The sequence below is a fragment of the Eubalaena glacialis genome, chromosome 17 (genome assembly GCF_028564815.1).
Source record: "Eubalaena glacialis isolate mEubGla1 chromosome 17, mEubGla1.1.hap2.+ XY, whole genome shotgun sequence".
NCBI lineage: Eukaryota > Metazoa > Chordata > Mammalia > Artiodactyla > Balaenidae > Eubalaena > Eubalaena glacialis.
In genome coordinates, this window is record NC_083732.1 from 28,753,090 (window position 1) to 28,772,218 (window position 19,129).

The window sequence follows — 19,129 nt, forward strand, 5'->3', positions numbered from 1 at the left end:
TAGTGACCTGTGCTTGCACACAGGATTCTTGGTGGCTGCAGCAGCTGCGTTAGCGTTTCATGCCCGTCTCTGGTGTCCGTGGTGATAGCCGCGGCTCGTGCCTGTCTCTGGAGCTCGTTTAGGCGGTGATCTGAACCTCCTCTCCTTGCTCACCCCAAAACAATGGTCTTTTGTCTCTTAAGTAGTTCCAGACTCTTTCCTGGACTCCCTTCCGTTTAGCTGTGGTGCTAACCTCTTCAGGCTGTTTTCACGCAGCCAACCCTAGTCCTCTCCCTGGGATCCGACCTCTGAAGCCCGAGCAGACAAGCCTTTCAGGCTGGTGAGTGCTGGTCGGCACAGATCCTCTGTATGGGAATCTCTCTGCTTTGCTCTCTGCACCCCTGTTGCTGCGCTCTCCTCTGTGGCTCTGAAGCTTCCCCACCGCCACCTCCAGTCTCCGCCAGTGAAGGGGCTTCCTAGTGTGTGGAAACTTTTCCTCCTTCACAGCTCCCTCCCAGAAGAGCAGGTCCCATCCCTATTCTTTTGTCTGTTTTTTTTTTTTCTTTTGTCCTAACCAGGTACGTGGGGAGTTACTTGTCTTTTGGGAAGTCTGAGGTCTTCTGCCAGCGTTCAGTAGTTGTTCTGGAGGAGTTGTTCCACATGTAGATGTATTTCTGATGTATTTGTGGGGAGAAAGTTGATCTCCATGTCTTACTACTCCACCATCTTGAAGCACCCCTCCCCATGATTTTAATATAGAGATGAAGCATCAATCAGAGAAACAATGTTAATATCCAGCCAAATATCATTAAACATCCCATTTCATCTGTTATTTTGGCTTAATTACATATTCTGCTTTTAGATTTTTGGCCAGAGGGGTTAGAGAAGGCTCAATAGAGAATATTGAATTGAGTGTAGAAGGATACGTGGATTTGAAAAGAGAATAAGAGAGTCTCCTACTTTTCTGGGTGGAGAAGAGCAGAGACTTTGCTTTCAGATTGCCTGGTATGGAATTCGTGTTCCACAACATACTAGCACTGTGGTCTTGAGGAAATCCTGTAATCCCTATATGCCTCTATTTTCTATCTGTAAAATGGAAATAATAATACTGTATATCAAATAGTTTTTCATGGGAATTAAATTACTTATGCATAGCTTAGGCAAGTCTTGTCAAATAGTCAATGTCAGTGAAGTTTATTATTACTATTAGTTGTAGGAGTGGTACAGCAGAGAATAGCAGTTAAGAGTATGGGATATGAAACTGCTATAACTGGAATCCAGTAGTGGCTCTGCCATTTATTAGCTGTGTATTTTGGGACAAGATACATTGTTTGTTGTGCCTTAGTTTCCTTATCTATAAAATGGGAATGATAATCTTACCATCTTCTCCATAAAGTTTTTGTGGGGATTAAATGAGTTAATACATGTAAAGCTCTTAGAACAGTGTTATGAAAGTTATGAAAGTCTCCTGTTATGAAAGTCTTAATAATAAGATATAATAATAATAATAACAGTTATTATTTTTATCTGAAGCAAAAATTTATCACTAATAATGTCAGTTAAGAAACTGAGAATATTATGATTAAGCAAAATGAAAGATAAAGATGGATAACAGGACAGTGAAAAGCTGTGGAGAATATTGAAGGGTTAGAATTTCATCCAGGGCTGAGGGAGAAGACTCTCAGCAAAGTGCTACCTGATCAAAATGATAGTTTAAGAAATTTAAATGGTGGTTGTATTCATGTGCTAAGTCTGCCATAACAAAGTACCACAGTCTGGATGGCTTAAAGAACAGAAATCTATTTCCTCACCGTTCTAGAAGTTAGAAGTTGGAGATCAAGGTGTGGGTCATATTGGTTCCTTCAGAGGGCCTTGAGGGAAGGGTCTGTGTCAGCCCCCTCTCCTTGGCTTGTAGATGGTCATCTTCTCCCTGAGTCTTCACATCACCTGCCCTCTGTGTTTATGTTTCCAAATTTCCTCTTCTTATAAGGACACTAGTCATATTGGATTAGGGCTTACTGGATCTACTGACCTCCTTTTAACTTGATTACCTCTTTAACTGCCCTATGTCTAAATACAGTGACAGTTTGGAAGCTAGTGGGGCTAGAACCTTCATATATAAAATTTGAGGGAGGTACAGAATTCAGCCCATAGCAAAAAGTTATGTGCATATAAAGCCTAAACAAAATGTGGAGATCTTGGCATATCCTTCAGCTCTTTTCATTTTAATAACCAAGTTCTTGGATATTTTTTAGTTAAGTAATTAGCTGAGAATGAGATTCAGGCCCATTTAGCTCATCCTGGTAAACACACTGAAGTTCTCAGAAACACATGGCTTCAGTGTCTGGATGTTGATGAGCACTTTGTATAAAAAGAGTAATAAGTTCCTGCTAAAATCACAACCTAATATTTAGATACACAGCAGCCTAACCAAAACAATTACAATGTGTTTATAATAAATAAATACATTTGTGAGCATCTGTGCTTGGCTTGTTCATTCGGGTTTAATGCGGCTCGTTAACATAACAAGATTTAAAAATACAGACAGAAAAGAAGACAAATAAAAGGTTCAACAGAATCTTTATATCAACATAGCTTTTGAACATTTGAGATGGTTTTCTCAGTTTTACTGTAGAGCTTATGCTTTTCTTTGTACTCCACTAACAGTTCCAGAAAAGTGCTAATCATTCCACTGTGAGATTATAAAAGTTTGTGAGCATTAGGTCCAATCAATAAACCTTAACATTTCTTACTTCTGCTTCTTCCTCTTCTGCTCTTTTCCTAGGTCTGGTCCTAATAAGTAGTCCTTGACTACTCTAATAGTCTCTTAAAACTAGTTTTCTTGACTCTGTGCTCTCCCTTAATCTCGTTAATTACATGCCCAACTGCAGGATTATTCTAAACCAAATGCTTTGTCAATTCCTCACTCAGGATTCAAAATTACTACCATTTACTAAGTAAGAATCCAAACTCTTCAGTGTAGTCATCCAGGTATATCTGATCTGGTACTTCCATTCCTAGTTTTCCCCTTACTCTTCTTCTAGCTTAATGGAACACTTATTTAAATGTTTCGAAACTCATGTTCATGTACATCCATCTGAAAGCCCTTTCCTTTATCTCAAGAAATGTGTTATCAACGCATTATCTTCTTACATACAAATAAGAGTTATTAATGATTTTACCTTTCTTTCAAGGTCTGGCTCAAGTTAATGTCATTCTTATGAAACAAGTTTGAACCCTTCTCTGTTACAAAGGTATTGTCTGTCCTCTAAAGCCAAACCAATTGTTCATCTTCTTATTAGGAGACTTCAGCCCTTCTGCTTAATTTTATAGCTATTTTCATGGACATCTAATCTCTCCATTTTAGATTACAAATGTATCCTTCAAGTCACTTTTGCATTGCACAAAGTATATTCTTAATTATTTATGGAATGTGTGTCACCAATATTATTTTGGCTTTTTGCATTTTCCTTTTTGTTTTTTATACATTTCACAGTTGACTGTGAACTACTTCTTTAGAAATGCTACTTAGTTATAGAATATCTTGAGTTAGTGAAACAAGGGGACAAATTCTGACCTACACTCCAGGGTCTAAAAGAAGCCAGGATGTTGATGCACATTTCCAAGCTCTTTAAGATTTGCTCCTTCCTTTACTTAGAAGATCTTGTTTCCTTGCTGAAATCCAAAGTATCCTTCCAGTCTTAGTTCAACTCCCCATTTGTTCATGAATATTTTTATGATCAATGATCTAACCATATGGAAATTAATTTTGCTTCTGTTTTTACTCACATAGTTAACATAATTTCAATTACTGCCAAACTGATGTTCCATAGATGAAATAGATGTGACCCTTAAGAAACAAATATTCCATAGACAAAATAGACAGGATCTTTCATTTTCAAGATCTTACAGTCTGGTAGGGAAGACCAAAAAGTACCTTCAACATCAAACAATAGGCACATTTAACTTATTCCTCCATGATTTTACATATTTTATGTTCTTATGTATTATAATAAGTTGTTTACCTATTTTTTTTGGCTCCACTAATTGTAAACTCCATGAGAACAAGGAGGCAGGCTTGGGGCAAAAAAACATCAATCAAACAAACAAGCATAAACCACAGCTTTGGAATCAGACAGCCCACTCTAAACTTGATTCTGTTGCCTCTTTGCTAGGCTACCTTAAACACATTACTTAACTTCTCTAACATTCACTCTTCTAATCCATAGAACAAATTTAATAATATATACTTTGTATGTTTATCTTAAGGGTTAAATGATATGCTATATGTGCAGCTGCTAGTGAAATGTTAGATGCATGGATGAATACAGTAGGTGTTTAATGAATAGTTATTGAATAAAATAATACATTCATTCCCCATTTCATTTTCACTTTCTAAAAATATACATAAATAATTGGTAAAAATGTACATAGGCATAGGTACTATGAATGCATACACATGCACATATATGTAATTGCTTTTTCTAGAAAATTCCATCCATAGGGGTGGTAACTGCCGAATTATATTTACATATATAAATTGAGAATTACTTCAATTGCTTCACTTTTTTAGCAAAATTCTTTAAAGTCTGACTTTTGTTTTTTTAATTAATTGATATTGGAGTATAGTTGCTTTACAATGTTGTGTTAGTTTCTACTGTACAGCAAAATGAATCAGCTATACATATACATATATCCCCTCTTTTTTGGATTTCCTTTCCATTTAGGTCACCATAGTGCATTAAGTAGAGTTCCCTGTGCTATACAATATGTTCTCATTAGTTGTCTATTTTATACATAGTATCAATAGTGTGTATGTGTCAATCCCAATCTCCCAGTTCCTCCCAACCCCCTCCAAAGTCTGACTTCTGAAAAATATTTACTAGGCTGGCAAATTAGCTTCTTCTGCATATTAGTTTATAGTCGGAAGACCTAAGCTTGAACCTGAACTCCACCTGTTCTGATTACTACATTACACAGAATCATAAATTATAGGGCTTTGAGAATGTCATGTAAATTGTCAGATTCTCAGGTTTCTTATTGATGAAATAGTGTATATAAAAGTGATTGATAAATATAAGTTCTATGCAAATTATATTTTTTGATATTTATATAATTTATCAAAGGCAGGGGGGAAATTAAAAGAGTAACATAAATTAACGTGAATTATTGTTAAAGGTCACATGATTACAAACATTTTAAAATTTTCTTAATAGTTCATAGGAAACACAGTGTTGGTGAGGGAGGGTATATAATTATTTAGACCAGGGCTTCCAAGGCTTTGTATTTGTTTGATCATATAATTCTTTGGTGTGGTGTTGGGGGCTAACCTGTACACTGTAGGACATTTAGCAGACCAGATGCCCACTAGATGTCAGTAGCACCACCCTCTCCAAGTCGTGGCAATCAAAAATGTATCCAGACATTGTAAAATATCCCCTGCAGGGCAATATTACCCTTTGTTAAGAACCACTGATCTAGACAGTTAGCTTAAGAGTCTTCATTTGTCCCTGGATAGACTTACCCCACAGATGATTAAAATAAATTGAAATATTTTTCACCACATAAATCAGAGAAGCACACATTTTTTGATATAGGCAAATGGTGTCATTCTGTGTGCCTAATTTCCTTTTTGGATTGTATCTCATGTGACAACAAAAGGCACAGACATAATTTTGTTGACTGTATCAAAACACAGTAACATTTATCACCAAATCAATGAACTATTTAGACAGAGCAGGTCTGAAATGATTTAAGGTGGCTTCTTTTTTTTTTTTTTTTCTAACTAAAAATTACAGTGATAGTTTAAGAAAAATATTTGATTATCTGTATGATATAACCTGGCTCCTAGTTTCTCTAGAGTCTAAAAACAAGATAAAGGAATCTATCCTAGGAACTTTGTTAGTTGTTTTTCAATTTATCATTTTGCTGATCTTGAAGAATAATTCTAAATTGAAGTCTGGTAATCACCCATACAAAAATAAACTATTGTACTCAACCGGACAACCAAAGATTTTTATGACAGTATGGTTTCTTTTGTCTATAATTTTTTGCAATTTTTCTTTTGTTGAACTTATCTAGAGGAAAGAGTAAAAGACATTTTCTTTTGAAGGTAATATTATTAATGTCTTCTAAAACACCAATATGTGTGTATACTCAACTACGAGGGCAAACTTTTCCTCTATATTAACTTGAAATACCATCTCTCTAACTGGTTACTGCCAAATTTATTTTTGTACCTTTGATCACTCCCATAAACTCCAGGCTTATATACCCAACTGCCTACTTATCACTTGTATTTGGACACAAATAGGCATCTCACAATCAAGTCTAAACAGGCCCTCTGATCTTCCCCCTCAACCTGAACTTCTACAAGTCTTCCTTATCCCAGCAAATGGCAGGTCCACCCTTCCAGTTACTCAGACCCCAAATTCTGGAGTTCTCTTTGACTCCCCTCTTTCACCTATACTTTACTTCTAACCATCCACAGATTATTTCCCCTCCACCTTTAGAATATATGCAGAATTCATCTACTTCTCACAACCTGACTGCTAATACCTTGGTCTGATCCAATCTCCTGCCATCTCTCCCTTGAATTATAATCCACAGGCTTCTTAGTGATCTCACTGATTCCACCCTTGCCCTTCTGCAGTCTTTTCACAACACGAAGTCAGAATGATGCTAGTCAGGTAAATCAGTGACACCTACATGACTCAGAGTAAAAGCCACAGTGTTACTCTGGCTAAAAAGACTCTGTACAATATTCTCCATGTGTTTTTCCCCTTCTCAAGTCCCCGCCTTACCTCCTGACTGTTCATACTCTTCTCCCACTTGCTCTTTCCACTCCAGCCACGTTGGCCTCTTTGCTGTCCCTTACATACCCCAAGTACACGCTTGTCTCTGGTCTTTGCATTTATCGTTCCTCTGACTCATATTTCCCCCATCCCACCATCCCTAGACATTCCCATGACTTGCTTTCTCCCCTTACTGAAACTTTTCCCCCAATGTCACCTTATTAGTGGAGCTTTCCCTGACTACCCTGTATAAAATGACAAATCTCACTCCCTAGCCAGGCCTTCCCTAACTTCTTGTCTTCATTATTTTTTTTTCCCCATCTGGAGGTGTATATTTCACTGTAGCTTGAAACAGTGTAGTTTGTAGTTTAAGATAATATAATTATCAAATGATACATATTGTTACACTACTATTAACTAGACTTAGCTATATCAGTGTTTTTTTCATTATGTTAAATGTATACTTGTAAAGAAAATTGCTGCAAACCTCTTTCTCTCTCTCCCAGATATAGATATAGATATAGATATAGATATAGATATAGATATAGATATAGATATAGATATAGATATAGAGATGTTTGTTTATTGTCTTCTTCCACACCTAGATGGGAGTTCCACAATTTCAAGGACTTTCATCCCTCTTGTTAACTAATACATCCCCAGCTCCTGGCAAGGAGCCTGACAATAATGGGTCTCCATAAATATTGTTGAGTGAATATGTTAGACACTTGAGTTAAAAAATGAGAACAGTTTAAAAAAAAAAGAGAGTAGTTCCTGCTCTTGTCATGGAGAGAGACATTTAAAGAAATGATCATGCAAAGAATCATCTGAAAGAAGTATGGCTGGGAGGAGGATGAGATTGTTGAAGAAGATGATCGAAAGTTGAGGATGACTTTACAATGTAGGTAACATTTGAGCTGAATATTTAAGTATTAAATGGCATTTACGAGGTGAGGAAGATGAGAGGGTAAGACAGGCCAATGAAAACAATAGAAACAAAGGTATGTATGTCTGAAAACACAAGACATATTCAAGAGACACTGAACAGGTGTGACTACATAGAGACTAAGATAATTAGAAAAGCAAGAAGATGAGGCAAGAGATGGTAACTTGGAGCTGGCTGGGAAATAAAGCAATTTTCTCAAATTCTAAAATTCATAATTTTTAAATTGCAGTATTCATAATCTTCAGTAATTAGATTTCATTTTCCCAAGCTTCTAGCTTGTCTATATTAGGGGAAAATTGCATAACAGCAAGTTGATTTAAAGTATTCGTTATTATTTTAGCAAAAGAAATACTCCTGACTCGCACTAATACTCTACATAAATACAAATGATGGTGTTATATCCTCTGCCAGTGTATCTTAAAAAATGAAGATTATGGATTTAGAGTACTATTTGGAATTGGGAAAAGAGTTGTTACCACAGGCATGGGTTACTTTCGTATTCTTTCCTCATAGTGCTTCTGGAGAAAAGGCATATTTCCATGCTAATTTTCTTTTTGCACTTCCTCTTTGCTTATCTATCTCCCCATTAGACAGGCAACTCAAAAGTAGTGCCCAGCACATACACAAAGGTTTTAATAAAATTTGTTGGTCTGTTTGAAGTTGGCGTGCAGTGTAACCATATCTACATACACATACCTACAAATTTTCTGGTATTTGGTAATTCTTACTGTGTTTAATGCACTGAACTAAGTTCTGTTAAGAATGCAAGTTCTATTAAGGAAGGAAGGAAGGAGAGGGAGGGAAAGAGGGAGGGAGAGAAAGTGGAAAGAAGTAATTGGATGCCCTCTCTTCATTCAAAAAATTTGGTTGTAGAGAGCCTATGATGGGGTAAATCCATTAATATGTCTTGCTTCAGACAACCATCCAATATTCCTTCTTTTTAAAAAGTTGTATCATCAGAAATCTGAATAATTTACCCAGGAATCTGAATAATTTTTCGTGGATCTGGTATATGATGAGAAGACAAAAAGTTTTCATTAGGTACCAATTTGATATAGGATCTCTTCTTAAACCTGTTAATATCATTTTTTAATTAAGGAGGACAGACTTCACAGCCTAGGACTTCATGGTAAGCATCAGGAGCCTCATCAATCAATAAGAGGAGAAGGAGCTTATTAAAACACAGAAAAGCGTGACTCCTAAAATTCTTCAATGCCTAATTAGGTCTTCACTCTCAAGAAGTTTGCAAGTTAATATGAAAAGTAGATATATAAAGGAAAAATCAACTAGCAATATGTGTCTAGCAGTAAATGTGAGATGCTGTTAAATAGATTACAGATAAGAGATACACCCTCCAGTGGGTTAAATGAAGAAGAATTAATAGGGGAGGCAAGACTAAAACTAAGCTCCAAAAGGCAGGTAGACATATTTGGGGAGAGAAAGAGTCTTTGCTGGAATAGGCATGTAAATAATAATAATAATAACTTCTGTTTCTACCGTGTATTTTGCCTGGTGATATTCTAATCATGGTGCTAAAGTGCTTTATGTTCATTATCTCATTAAATTCTTATAACAAGCCTTTAGGGTAAAGGATGGAAGTTAAAGATAAGGAACCTGAATCTTAGTGATTACAAGTGACTCTCCAATGGACATAGATGCAAACTAGAGTCTATCTGGTTCCATATACTATCAGATTAAGCATTAAGCTGTTCTGTTCAAGTGAAGAGTTTGCTTTAATAAGAAATGGAATATACACCTGAAATTACACTTTGGAGCAGACCCTAAATACCAGTTTAAAGAGTTGGTACATGTGTGCTTTTGGTCTTTTTCCTATAGAAATGGGGACATTCTGGAAGTTTTCAGTAAGGAGGACTTATGACTTTTATATATATTACTCTGAGTTCACTATGTAAGAGGCCGGGTGAACTAAAAGCAGAAGCCTGATTGAGAGTGCAGTGGAAATGGATAGGAAAAGAAAGATGTAAAAAGAAAAGAAAAGAAAATGGACAGGGATGTTTTACACCTAAGACTCTCCTTAACTCTGAACTGACTTTAATTTTCAAAAAAATATCAGAAATCCAAGTTGCAAAGATTTTTAAAATTCTAAGTTTGGAAATCTATAGTTGTAAAATATACATCTATTTTGATAGAGTAAGTAAAAACAGACAGGAGCTCAATCCATGGTGCAGTGGAAAAATTGTTAACAGGAGCCTCCCAAAAGTAGAAAAAGTCAGAAAAGATTGGAAAGAGAAGTATATCAGACACAGAGGTGGCTCATCCCAGCAATATCATCTGGAAACCAGACACAACAGCACAAAACCATATTCCATCTATAGATAATGAATACAACTGAAGGAGGGAGCAACAGGGCTACAACCAACTAGTCCAGGTGAGCAGGCAGCCTTCTCCCAAGGAGAGCACTGAATGCAGTAAGGAAACAACTTGCACAATTGCTCAAGAAGCAAGACTATTTCTAAGCCTTGTTTTGCAGGACCATGATGAGTATTTGCTGCTAGCCATTCCAAGATTGGAGCTGGGCAGTTTGCACAGGGCTGGAGATTGATTCAACATTCCCTGGGAGGGACCAGGAGAGAGCAGATAGGATGTCTGGTTTACATCCTTAGCTGTATCTAAGCTTGAATCGCATTAACTAAGTAGCCCCAAATTTTATAATGATATCGCTCTGATCTTAAAAGACATTTCTACAGTGTTAGACATGAGTCTCAATATAGTTTCTACTAAATAGGGTATTAGTGATTTGTTTAGTTATGTTTTTTAAGGAGATAATTAGACAACCTCATTTCTGGGCTGAGGAGTGACTTCATTTACTAAAAAATACATCCTATTTGTTTCCAGCCACAGTCCCACTTCTCCTGCACTGAAATCTAATGTTTTAAGATAAAATATTTTCTATTAAATTTGATAGGTTTAAGTAAAACTACATGACATGCTTCCATCAAAGGAAATGAAAATCATTCTTCAAAGCTGAATCAATTTACAATTGTGACAGATGATGTTTCAAATTTAGCTGTGATTCAACAATGGCACTTTGATGTCTTAGAAATAATTGCCATAGGAGCAATTTTCTATTTTAAACTGTGTTCCACTTTCAGTCTGGTTCTTCATAATAAGAACTCTCTACAGGATCGCTTATTCTTGTAGTTTTTATTTTGCAAACTATTTTGTATCATAAAAAAAAAATCTGCTTGTTATGAAAAATTTCTGATTTTATAATAGAAAATGTTTTTTCATGTTTATATTGGAAAAAAATCTATTCTTCCTTTGAGCAATTAGTGTATATTGATACATAATTTATCATATAGATTATATCATATGTCTTAGTTGACAACTAGCTCTATTTCAAGCAAACATATATTGCCTTTAGATTTGTAACTACTTATAAAAAATTTCTGAAGACTAAAGAATCAATCAAACTAAACACTCAATTTCTTCAGGAATATCCAAGCCAAGTTTATTATAAACTTGAAAGAAAAAGTGACAGAAAAGAATAATAGACTGAAATCAAGATCTTTACCCCAGATATTGAAGCATAGCTCTCTGCTGAGGCATGGATACCCAAAAACTCACCTAATGAAAGCTCATAGACAGGTTTAGCTCTTCTAGATTTATAGCTTTAAAAATCTTTGATCTCATTATTGAGGGTTCATGACAAAGTTTCCAGTGATTCTCAAAGAAATGGGAAAATAAGAACAGTGCAGTGAATTTTTCATAAACATAAACATACTTCATTGAAAGGATTGTCCTTAAAATAGGAAACTGACCTTTTCTTATCATTGATAGTAGGATGTTTGTTGTGTTTAACATCCTTATTTGCCAAATTAAAAGTAGTCAATCTGGTGTTAGTCCCATTTTTAGATAGTCCCATTAAACACTCAAAACCTGGAAAAGGAACCACAACTGTAGAAAATATCAGTGGGGACTTCAGTCAATTTCCTTTCCTTCCAGTCCCAGGGCTTAAAAAGAGACACACACAACCCATTGCTGCAGTTTTTAATAAAGAAAGTGGCAAAAGTACAGCAAGTTGGAGAGAGTTCTCTAGCATTTAAGACACTTCTTTAGAGGACAAATGTTATGTCTTGGTTTCAATCAATCACTAAGGAACTGGATTAAAAATATCACTGAAATATACATTACACCATAGTCCTCAAAGCAGTATCATAGTTCTCAAAGCATACCTGTCATGATTTAATCATTCCTCAATCTGAATCCATCTTACAGTACAGATTTACTCTACCATTTGCACTGAATTTAGTATCTTTAGATAGTGTATAAAACATTTCTAGATTCCTCTATCCCATTGCACACTTTCAGTGAAAAGATTTAGTATCAAATGTTCACATCGCTGAGAATCACTGCTTGTAATTGGCAAAGTCATCCAGTATTGCAAGATCCCTGGAAGCAATGAGAAACAGATAAGATTGGAAAGTATCCTATGTGATGTGACACAGTCCTGAGAAAACATGGGGTGTCTGTGAGTTGTGCTCTAAGTGGGTCGTGGTGCAATTGACGTTCTGTTGCATTCTTTCCCTTTTCCCCTTTCCAGTGAAATCAGATGAATTACAGACAATCAAGAAAGAATTAACCCAGATCAAAACTAAAATTGACTCCTTGCTTGGGCGCCTGGAGAAGATTGAGAAGCAGCAGAAGGCGGAGGCAGGTAAGTGAAAAAGATCTGTGGCCACAGACATGTCAGAATTAAACCATGGAAACAGTGTCAATCACGGAGACAGCGCAGGCCCAGGGGGATACTGGCTGAGTTTAATCGAGTTTAGTACAGTTACATGAATACAGTCTTTAAGCTTAGACTTGCAATGATGGAATCTGATTTTTAACTTTTTAGAGAAGGTGAGCCAATTTGCCTAAAATTCATATTTTTAAAAAGAAGAGCAAAAAGGAAAAGTATTTTGATGCTAATAATAAGTAACAGTTGGATCATAATTAAAAGTTTACATCTCAATATCAAGTAACCTTCAAGAAAATTAAATCAATTAATGAAATGTTCTATTGGGCTAAAATTATATTCATATTTCATTAAATTAACTGCAGCAAAATTTAACAGATTTCAAAAACCATGATTATAAAGTCCCACTCTTGCATTGCTGCAACTCTGCAAAACTTCAGAACCCGTTTTCAGGATCTCAGTATCAACGGTATGCCTGGCCACCCAAGGCCACATCACTTGACTTAATTCTTTAACTGAATGTCCTCTCTCCTTTGAATTATCTGCCCTGACCCTCGTTCCATGCTAATAAAATTCTAATACCCTTTTATATGGCAACAGACAGTTTTAAAATCATACCCTATGAGAACTGGCGTAAACTTAGAGATGAGCTAGTGCATAATTTGCAAATTGCATTCTGCAGGGTCTTTGATGCCTCAGAGGCTCCTTGGAGATGAGATGAGTGCTGGAAGGACACCCAGGAGGCAGATGAACTCATGCCTCCTCCAAACACAGCCTTGGCTGCAAACAGTGTAGCTCTACCTGTATCTGTTTTATATGTTGAGATTCAACATAAGACTTCATTTGCTAAAAGGGCTTCACTTTTTCAAAAATAAACAATACAGTTTTGAAAACCATTGATCAAATCCAGCCTCTGCATTTTGCAGATGAGAAAACGAAGGTTCAAGGTGGTAAACTGACTTTTCCATAGCCACATAAATAGTTTGTGATAGACCTAGGTCTCAAACCCAGGTCTTGTGAGTGAAAGCACTGCCCCTTCCAATGTTATAGGAACATTGGAACAATCTCAGGTTCCACCCAGGGGTTGGTCCCAGGATTTCCCTGAAGTGAGGCTACCTGGGTAACAACTAACTGATGAGAACCACTTGGGATCTAGGGCCACTGAGTTACAACAAATAGGAACCTGCCTGTTTGTTGACTGTATCACTGGGGAGATGACTAGAGCTTACCTTCTGGTAATGAGGCATGCAGGGTTCAAGACTGAAAAGAAGCCAGCAGTGAGGTAGTGTTACAGCATAATGGGTGAAAGAAATATACTGTGGTTCAAATCCTCACAACTTCTTAGCCTCAGTTTTCTCATTTATAAAATGAGGACAGTAATGGCTACCTGGCAACGTGAGAAATGAGTAAAGTAGCGCATGTAAGTTATATAGTACAGTAACTAACACAGAGTAAAGGCTCAATAATTGGTGCTATTTGGTCTTGTTAGTAACATAAACATATATAGGAAACAAATATTTCCTACTATTATCATGCAGCCTATTTCTAAAACAATAAGCCATATACCTAGCACATGGTAGATTCTCACTAACTTTTGGTAAGTTAATGTGGATTAGAAATGGTAGATAAATAATAGATAAAATAGGCTCATTTTTATTAAAAATTTCTGTTATATTTTCTATTGAGAAAAAATATCCTGCCTACACTTCTTAATAGAGAAATTTAGATTTTAGAAAGTTTTTTATATGCTGTCTATGGCACTAATCTAAAGTGTTGCTGGAATTGAAATACGCTGTGATGTTGCTTAAATCAATATTTCCCTTTGAGGAACTTCTGTGAAATTCATTATTATGTAAAACAACCCTTACGGCAAAGGACTTTGATAACCAATTTGCACTTCAGTTTAAAGGATTATGGAGAACTCATTTAAATATAAATCACCTCAACGAGAAAAATGTGATCCTTATTCCATCATATTATAATTTCCAGTTTCCTGCAATGAATAATACCTTCCACATATCTTCTTAGAAGATCATCTATAAACGTGACACTAAAATTCAAAGCTTGCATTTTATTTTCATGAAAGGCTGTCACCTTATTTTTGTACATGTTTAAACTTTCCCAGTCATGAGACAGTTATTTTTAAAATGATAGACTTAGGCCTTTGATATTTATGTCTTTCTTACTTGAACATGTCAGGAAGAAAATGGAATTATTTAATTTGTAATTTCAGTTTCATAGTAATTGTCTCCTGAACAGTATTCATATTTATGGAGATAAGATGATCATTTTCTATATTTTCTTTATTAAAAGAAAGCAGGGCTGTATGGAGTCAATACTACATTATGGAAAGTTGAGAGAAATACATTAAAATTCTTTTTAAGTGCTCAATACTTCCTTATTAACTTTAAGGAGACACCCATTTTAATGTTTATTTGGTTGCAAGCCAATTATATGGTAGTTAACATTTATTCTTCACTATTGCTCTTTTATACATCTCTCATTCCTAGTTTACTCTTAGTCATTTGATGATGAAAGTTTCCAGCATAGAATAGTGGCAGGAAGGAGATGGAGCGTTACAAACAAGATAAAGCCACACAGCATGGAGCTTGTCCTGAGTTCAAGTTTCATAGGATCACTTTTTTCTTTTTCGTTTGAAGTGAATTCCTAAGCTATCAGGAATAATTGTAACGAGGTATAATGACATCATTTTGGATTCTCTGTACCTTAAATTACTGCTAATAGATGTTTGCATGGTATCCTATCTCTTCCTTTGATGTTGTAAACTTCCTCAGAACAAGGTCATGTTTTCTCTAACTTTTCTGACTTTTCCAACACCATGTACTATGCACTGGACGCGATTTAGCAGGTCATTTAACTTTTCTAGGTCTCAAGTCCCTCAAATGTAAACTAGAGGAAGGGACTATGGCCTCAAGCATATATTCCAGCTTTTAAATTATGATTAGTATGAAGGGACTATGGTCTCAAACATATATTCCAGCTTCTAAATTATGATTAGTATGAAGGGACTATGGCCTCAAACATATATTCCAGCTTTTAAATTATGATTAGTATGAATCCACCCTGCATATGTTATTTTTTCCTATTTGAATAATTCAAATAACATTACTTTGGGATATGGTGACTATAGATTATTGAAAACAACAAATAACACATATCAATTTAGCCTACAATTCCTAGATAATTCTTTTAAAAGAGAATCATAAATTGCCATATATGAAGACCACAATTTATATGTGGTTTACACAGTGATGTAAAATGACCATAAAGGTTGAAAGGAGTGAGAAGGAAAACTAAAGACTGAGTATCGTACAATGAACAATGACATCTTTTAAAAAATCAAATTTCAGGCAAAGACTCTCTAATATGAAAAGGCAATTAGACATTCTTTAATTCAACTTTATTCTCAGTGATATGCTTCCTATATGACCAGCCAAACTCACTTGGACAATTCCAATGAGAATAGCCAACCTACCCTATCCATTAGACCTAACCACTAGAGAGGTCACACATCAGTCCCATCAGGATAAATTCATCCTGCCCATATGTTTGGTAAAAGATACAGAATTTTTTTAATAAATTAATGTCCAAGAATTAGAATATTACAGATAAATGTCAAGATATATAACTTCTTTTGAAAAATTGGAATCTTTCAATACTGCTGCCATATTATACATGGCATGCACTTTTCAGTTTGCTAATACCTTTATCCAGCCAATTTACACATTTATGTTACTTGCTTGGTGCTTGATCATATTTGTGTCTCAGACTCCTATGGTAAGTTCTCCTTATACGGAGCCAAAATGGACTTTGCTTTCACTTGGTTCAGTTACTCTTTTTATGTCCCCTGAAACCAAGCTTAATATCTAATCCCTTGTGGATGTAACAGCCAACTAAATATATAAAAGAGCTGTAGTATTCTCACCCTTCCAAAGCTTTTGAATAGAGTCAATATAATTGGCCCGTAGATGCTCAACTTAGCTGCATTCAAATCTTGGTCAAAGCATCTTTGACGCCTTCTTTTCTCTAGATAAATATCAGTAATTTCTTCAGCTGCTTCTCATGTCATTTAGTTTTGCATCTTGAACCATTGTCATCTCTCTTCTCTAGTCACTGTATAGTTTGTCAACTACAGAGTGTGGTACTCAGAATGGAAGACGTTGCTCCAGATATGATCTGACTGCTGCCACATATAACGTGGCTACTAGTTCTGTCCTGAACACCTAACTGCTATCTTACACTTTGGATTAGATTGGTGATGTGTCTGGTTACAGATGTTGGACTGAACACATGAATTGAGCTCTGCTCCCTCCTGAATCTGCATTAAAATAATGACAGTTTTAAAAAATGAAAATCCCTAGGCATAAAAAAAAATGAGAACAAAATTTTAGAAGCTAAACAGCAGATGGAGAAGTGTACCTGACTTATCACATTCTAGAAATAAGTCCAGTTTTAACCACAGAACTCCCCAAAGGCTCAGAATCAAAGCCATTATATTCCTCTGGAAAAGCGGGTATAAATGGCTGAAAGTCTGTTAAAGAAACAGATTCCTGTGTTACCATTCCCAACTGTCCCTGGCCCACTAGAAGCCTTGAGAAGTTTCCTCTAGAAAAGCTAAAACAGCATATCTCAGGGCTAATAGACAACAAACAAATTTGAGAGCAGTTAAAAATGGGGAGAAAAGCAGAAGTTTACACAATTACTACAGAAATTCCAAACATTCTCCTCCCCTTTAGCTGCCAGACTACTGGCAGGACACTAGGAGAGGTTTTAGTTGGGAATATGAGCAGCTGAAGAGAAAAGATTTAAAGATGTTGGCATGGATGCCACCCAAAGAAATAGTCAACAAGATCACCCTGCAGAAACGATATCCCCATTATGCTTACAAAGCTTCCCATCCATATTTTAATATCCCAGTCTTAATACAAACAGACAAGGTTCACCAGATGGCAGAAAACATTTAATGTAAAAAGCAAATACAAAAAAAAGAAGAGAAAAATAATTAAAAATAGAAGGAAACAGATTGTGCAGGAAGAATAAAACTTCAAAATAAAAAAAAAAAATAACAAACCACTGATTAATACCCTCAGAGAGAAAGAGAAGGTATTGCATTCATGAAATAAGAACACAAGACTAAAACTCAGTATTTAAAGGGCAGATAAAAGAGCTTTTAGAAATTAACATACAATAGCACAAATAAACAGGATTGAAAGACAAAATTGGGGAAACTCGCCCAGACAATACAGAAGAAAATTCAGGTGGAAAATCGGAAGGGAAGGATATGAAAGTTACTGGATGACTATCTGAAAAACAGGGTTTCAGAAAGAAAGAGAAGGAGCATCCAAAAACAATTTTTTCGGGGGAAGAAATAACCAAAACTGAAGAACATAGTTAACCAGATTGAAAGGATCCCCTGAGTACCTGAAACAGGGCATGAAAACAGATGTGCTTCAAAGCATAAAACTGTGATATTTCATAGCATAGGGGCAAAGAGAAGATCCTACAAGCTTCCAGACAGACAGAGAGGAAAAGAGAGAGAACAGTTTTTATATAAGGAAACAAATCAGAATGCCAATGGGCCTTTCAGCAGCCACACTAAAAGCTAGAAGGCAATGAAAACATCCTCTTGCAACCTACAATTCTATACCTAATTCCCAAACTATTAAAAAGTGAGGGTAGATTGAAGATATTTTCAGATGTACAAGACTTAAAAAACTTACCTCCAATTCACCCTTTCTCTGACAATTACTGAAGATATACTTCACCAAAACAAGGAGTGAAACCAAGAAACAGAATAACATGACTTTCCCAAAGCAGGTAATCCAAAGGCAAAGGGAATCCTCAGGATAATGATAAAGAAGATTCTAGCATATGAGCTGTGAAAGAGACCTGGAAAGTAATGAGTACAGATCAGACCTGTTCAAAAGTTCTGGGAGAGACTTTTTCAAGAAGATGAAATGGATTCAGCGGCTAATAGTTGGGGAAGTGAATTGGTTGAGATGAGATTTACACATCTGGTTGAGGGACAAGTAAGTTTGTTTAAGCATATAGAAAGGAGTACATGTACTTAGTACAAGTACCAAGTTTAAAACAAACAAACAACCTAAGGCAATTTTTAATTCCAAAGAAAGTCAAATATTGTTTGGAAAAGAACAAATTATTCATTATATACTAACAACTTAGCTGCCCAATGCATTTACATTTTTAAATTTATGTCAAAACTGAAAATTGATCTAATACAATTTACAATATAACTCTTGAGGGAGATGGGACGTAAGTGGGGATGGGAAGTAAGCTGAATCCTCAGCTTTCCAAGGGTGATGTTAATAGATAGTGTATAAAACTAATCAAGAAGTAGCAATATAAACATGCTATTTAGAAATATGAGGGCACATATTTAAAAGAATCAGCTAAGTGAGTATAAATCTCTTAAAGAGCTGGAAATGGTAAGCAAATGGGAAGAGAAGACTACTGTTTTCATTAACAAGTCTTGTAGAAATATTTAACTACAAAAATTAAATGTTTTAAAGAAGCTCAATTTATGGGGGAAAAAAGAGATTGAGTTGCCTCTAACAAATGGATCAAAACTTTTCCAACTGCTTCCTAGAGAGCTCCAGTGGCCATCCCTCAGGTGTCACTGGACACTTGTTAAAAATGGCAAGGAAGACTTCATTCAAGACTATTGTA

The 19,129-nt window shown here is 35.7% G+C and overlaps 1 protein-coding gene across 6 annotated transcripts in view; it reads left to right on the forward strand.

Moving 5' to 3' along the window:
* RALYL (RALY RNA binding protein like) overlaps window positions 1-19,129 on the forward strand; it is an 867,550-nt gene that overhangs the window by 774,500 nt on the left and 73,921 nt on the right. For all 6 annotated transcript variants that reach the window (XM_061172228.1, XM_061172229.1, XM_061172227.1 and 3 more), the window contains one exon: window positions 12,284-12,397. In XM_061172228.1, coding sequence (XP_061028211.1) covers window positions 12,284-12,397 — 114 coding nt within the window. The remainder of the gene's footprint in view (window positions 1-12,283; window positions 12,398-19,129) is intronic.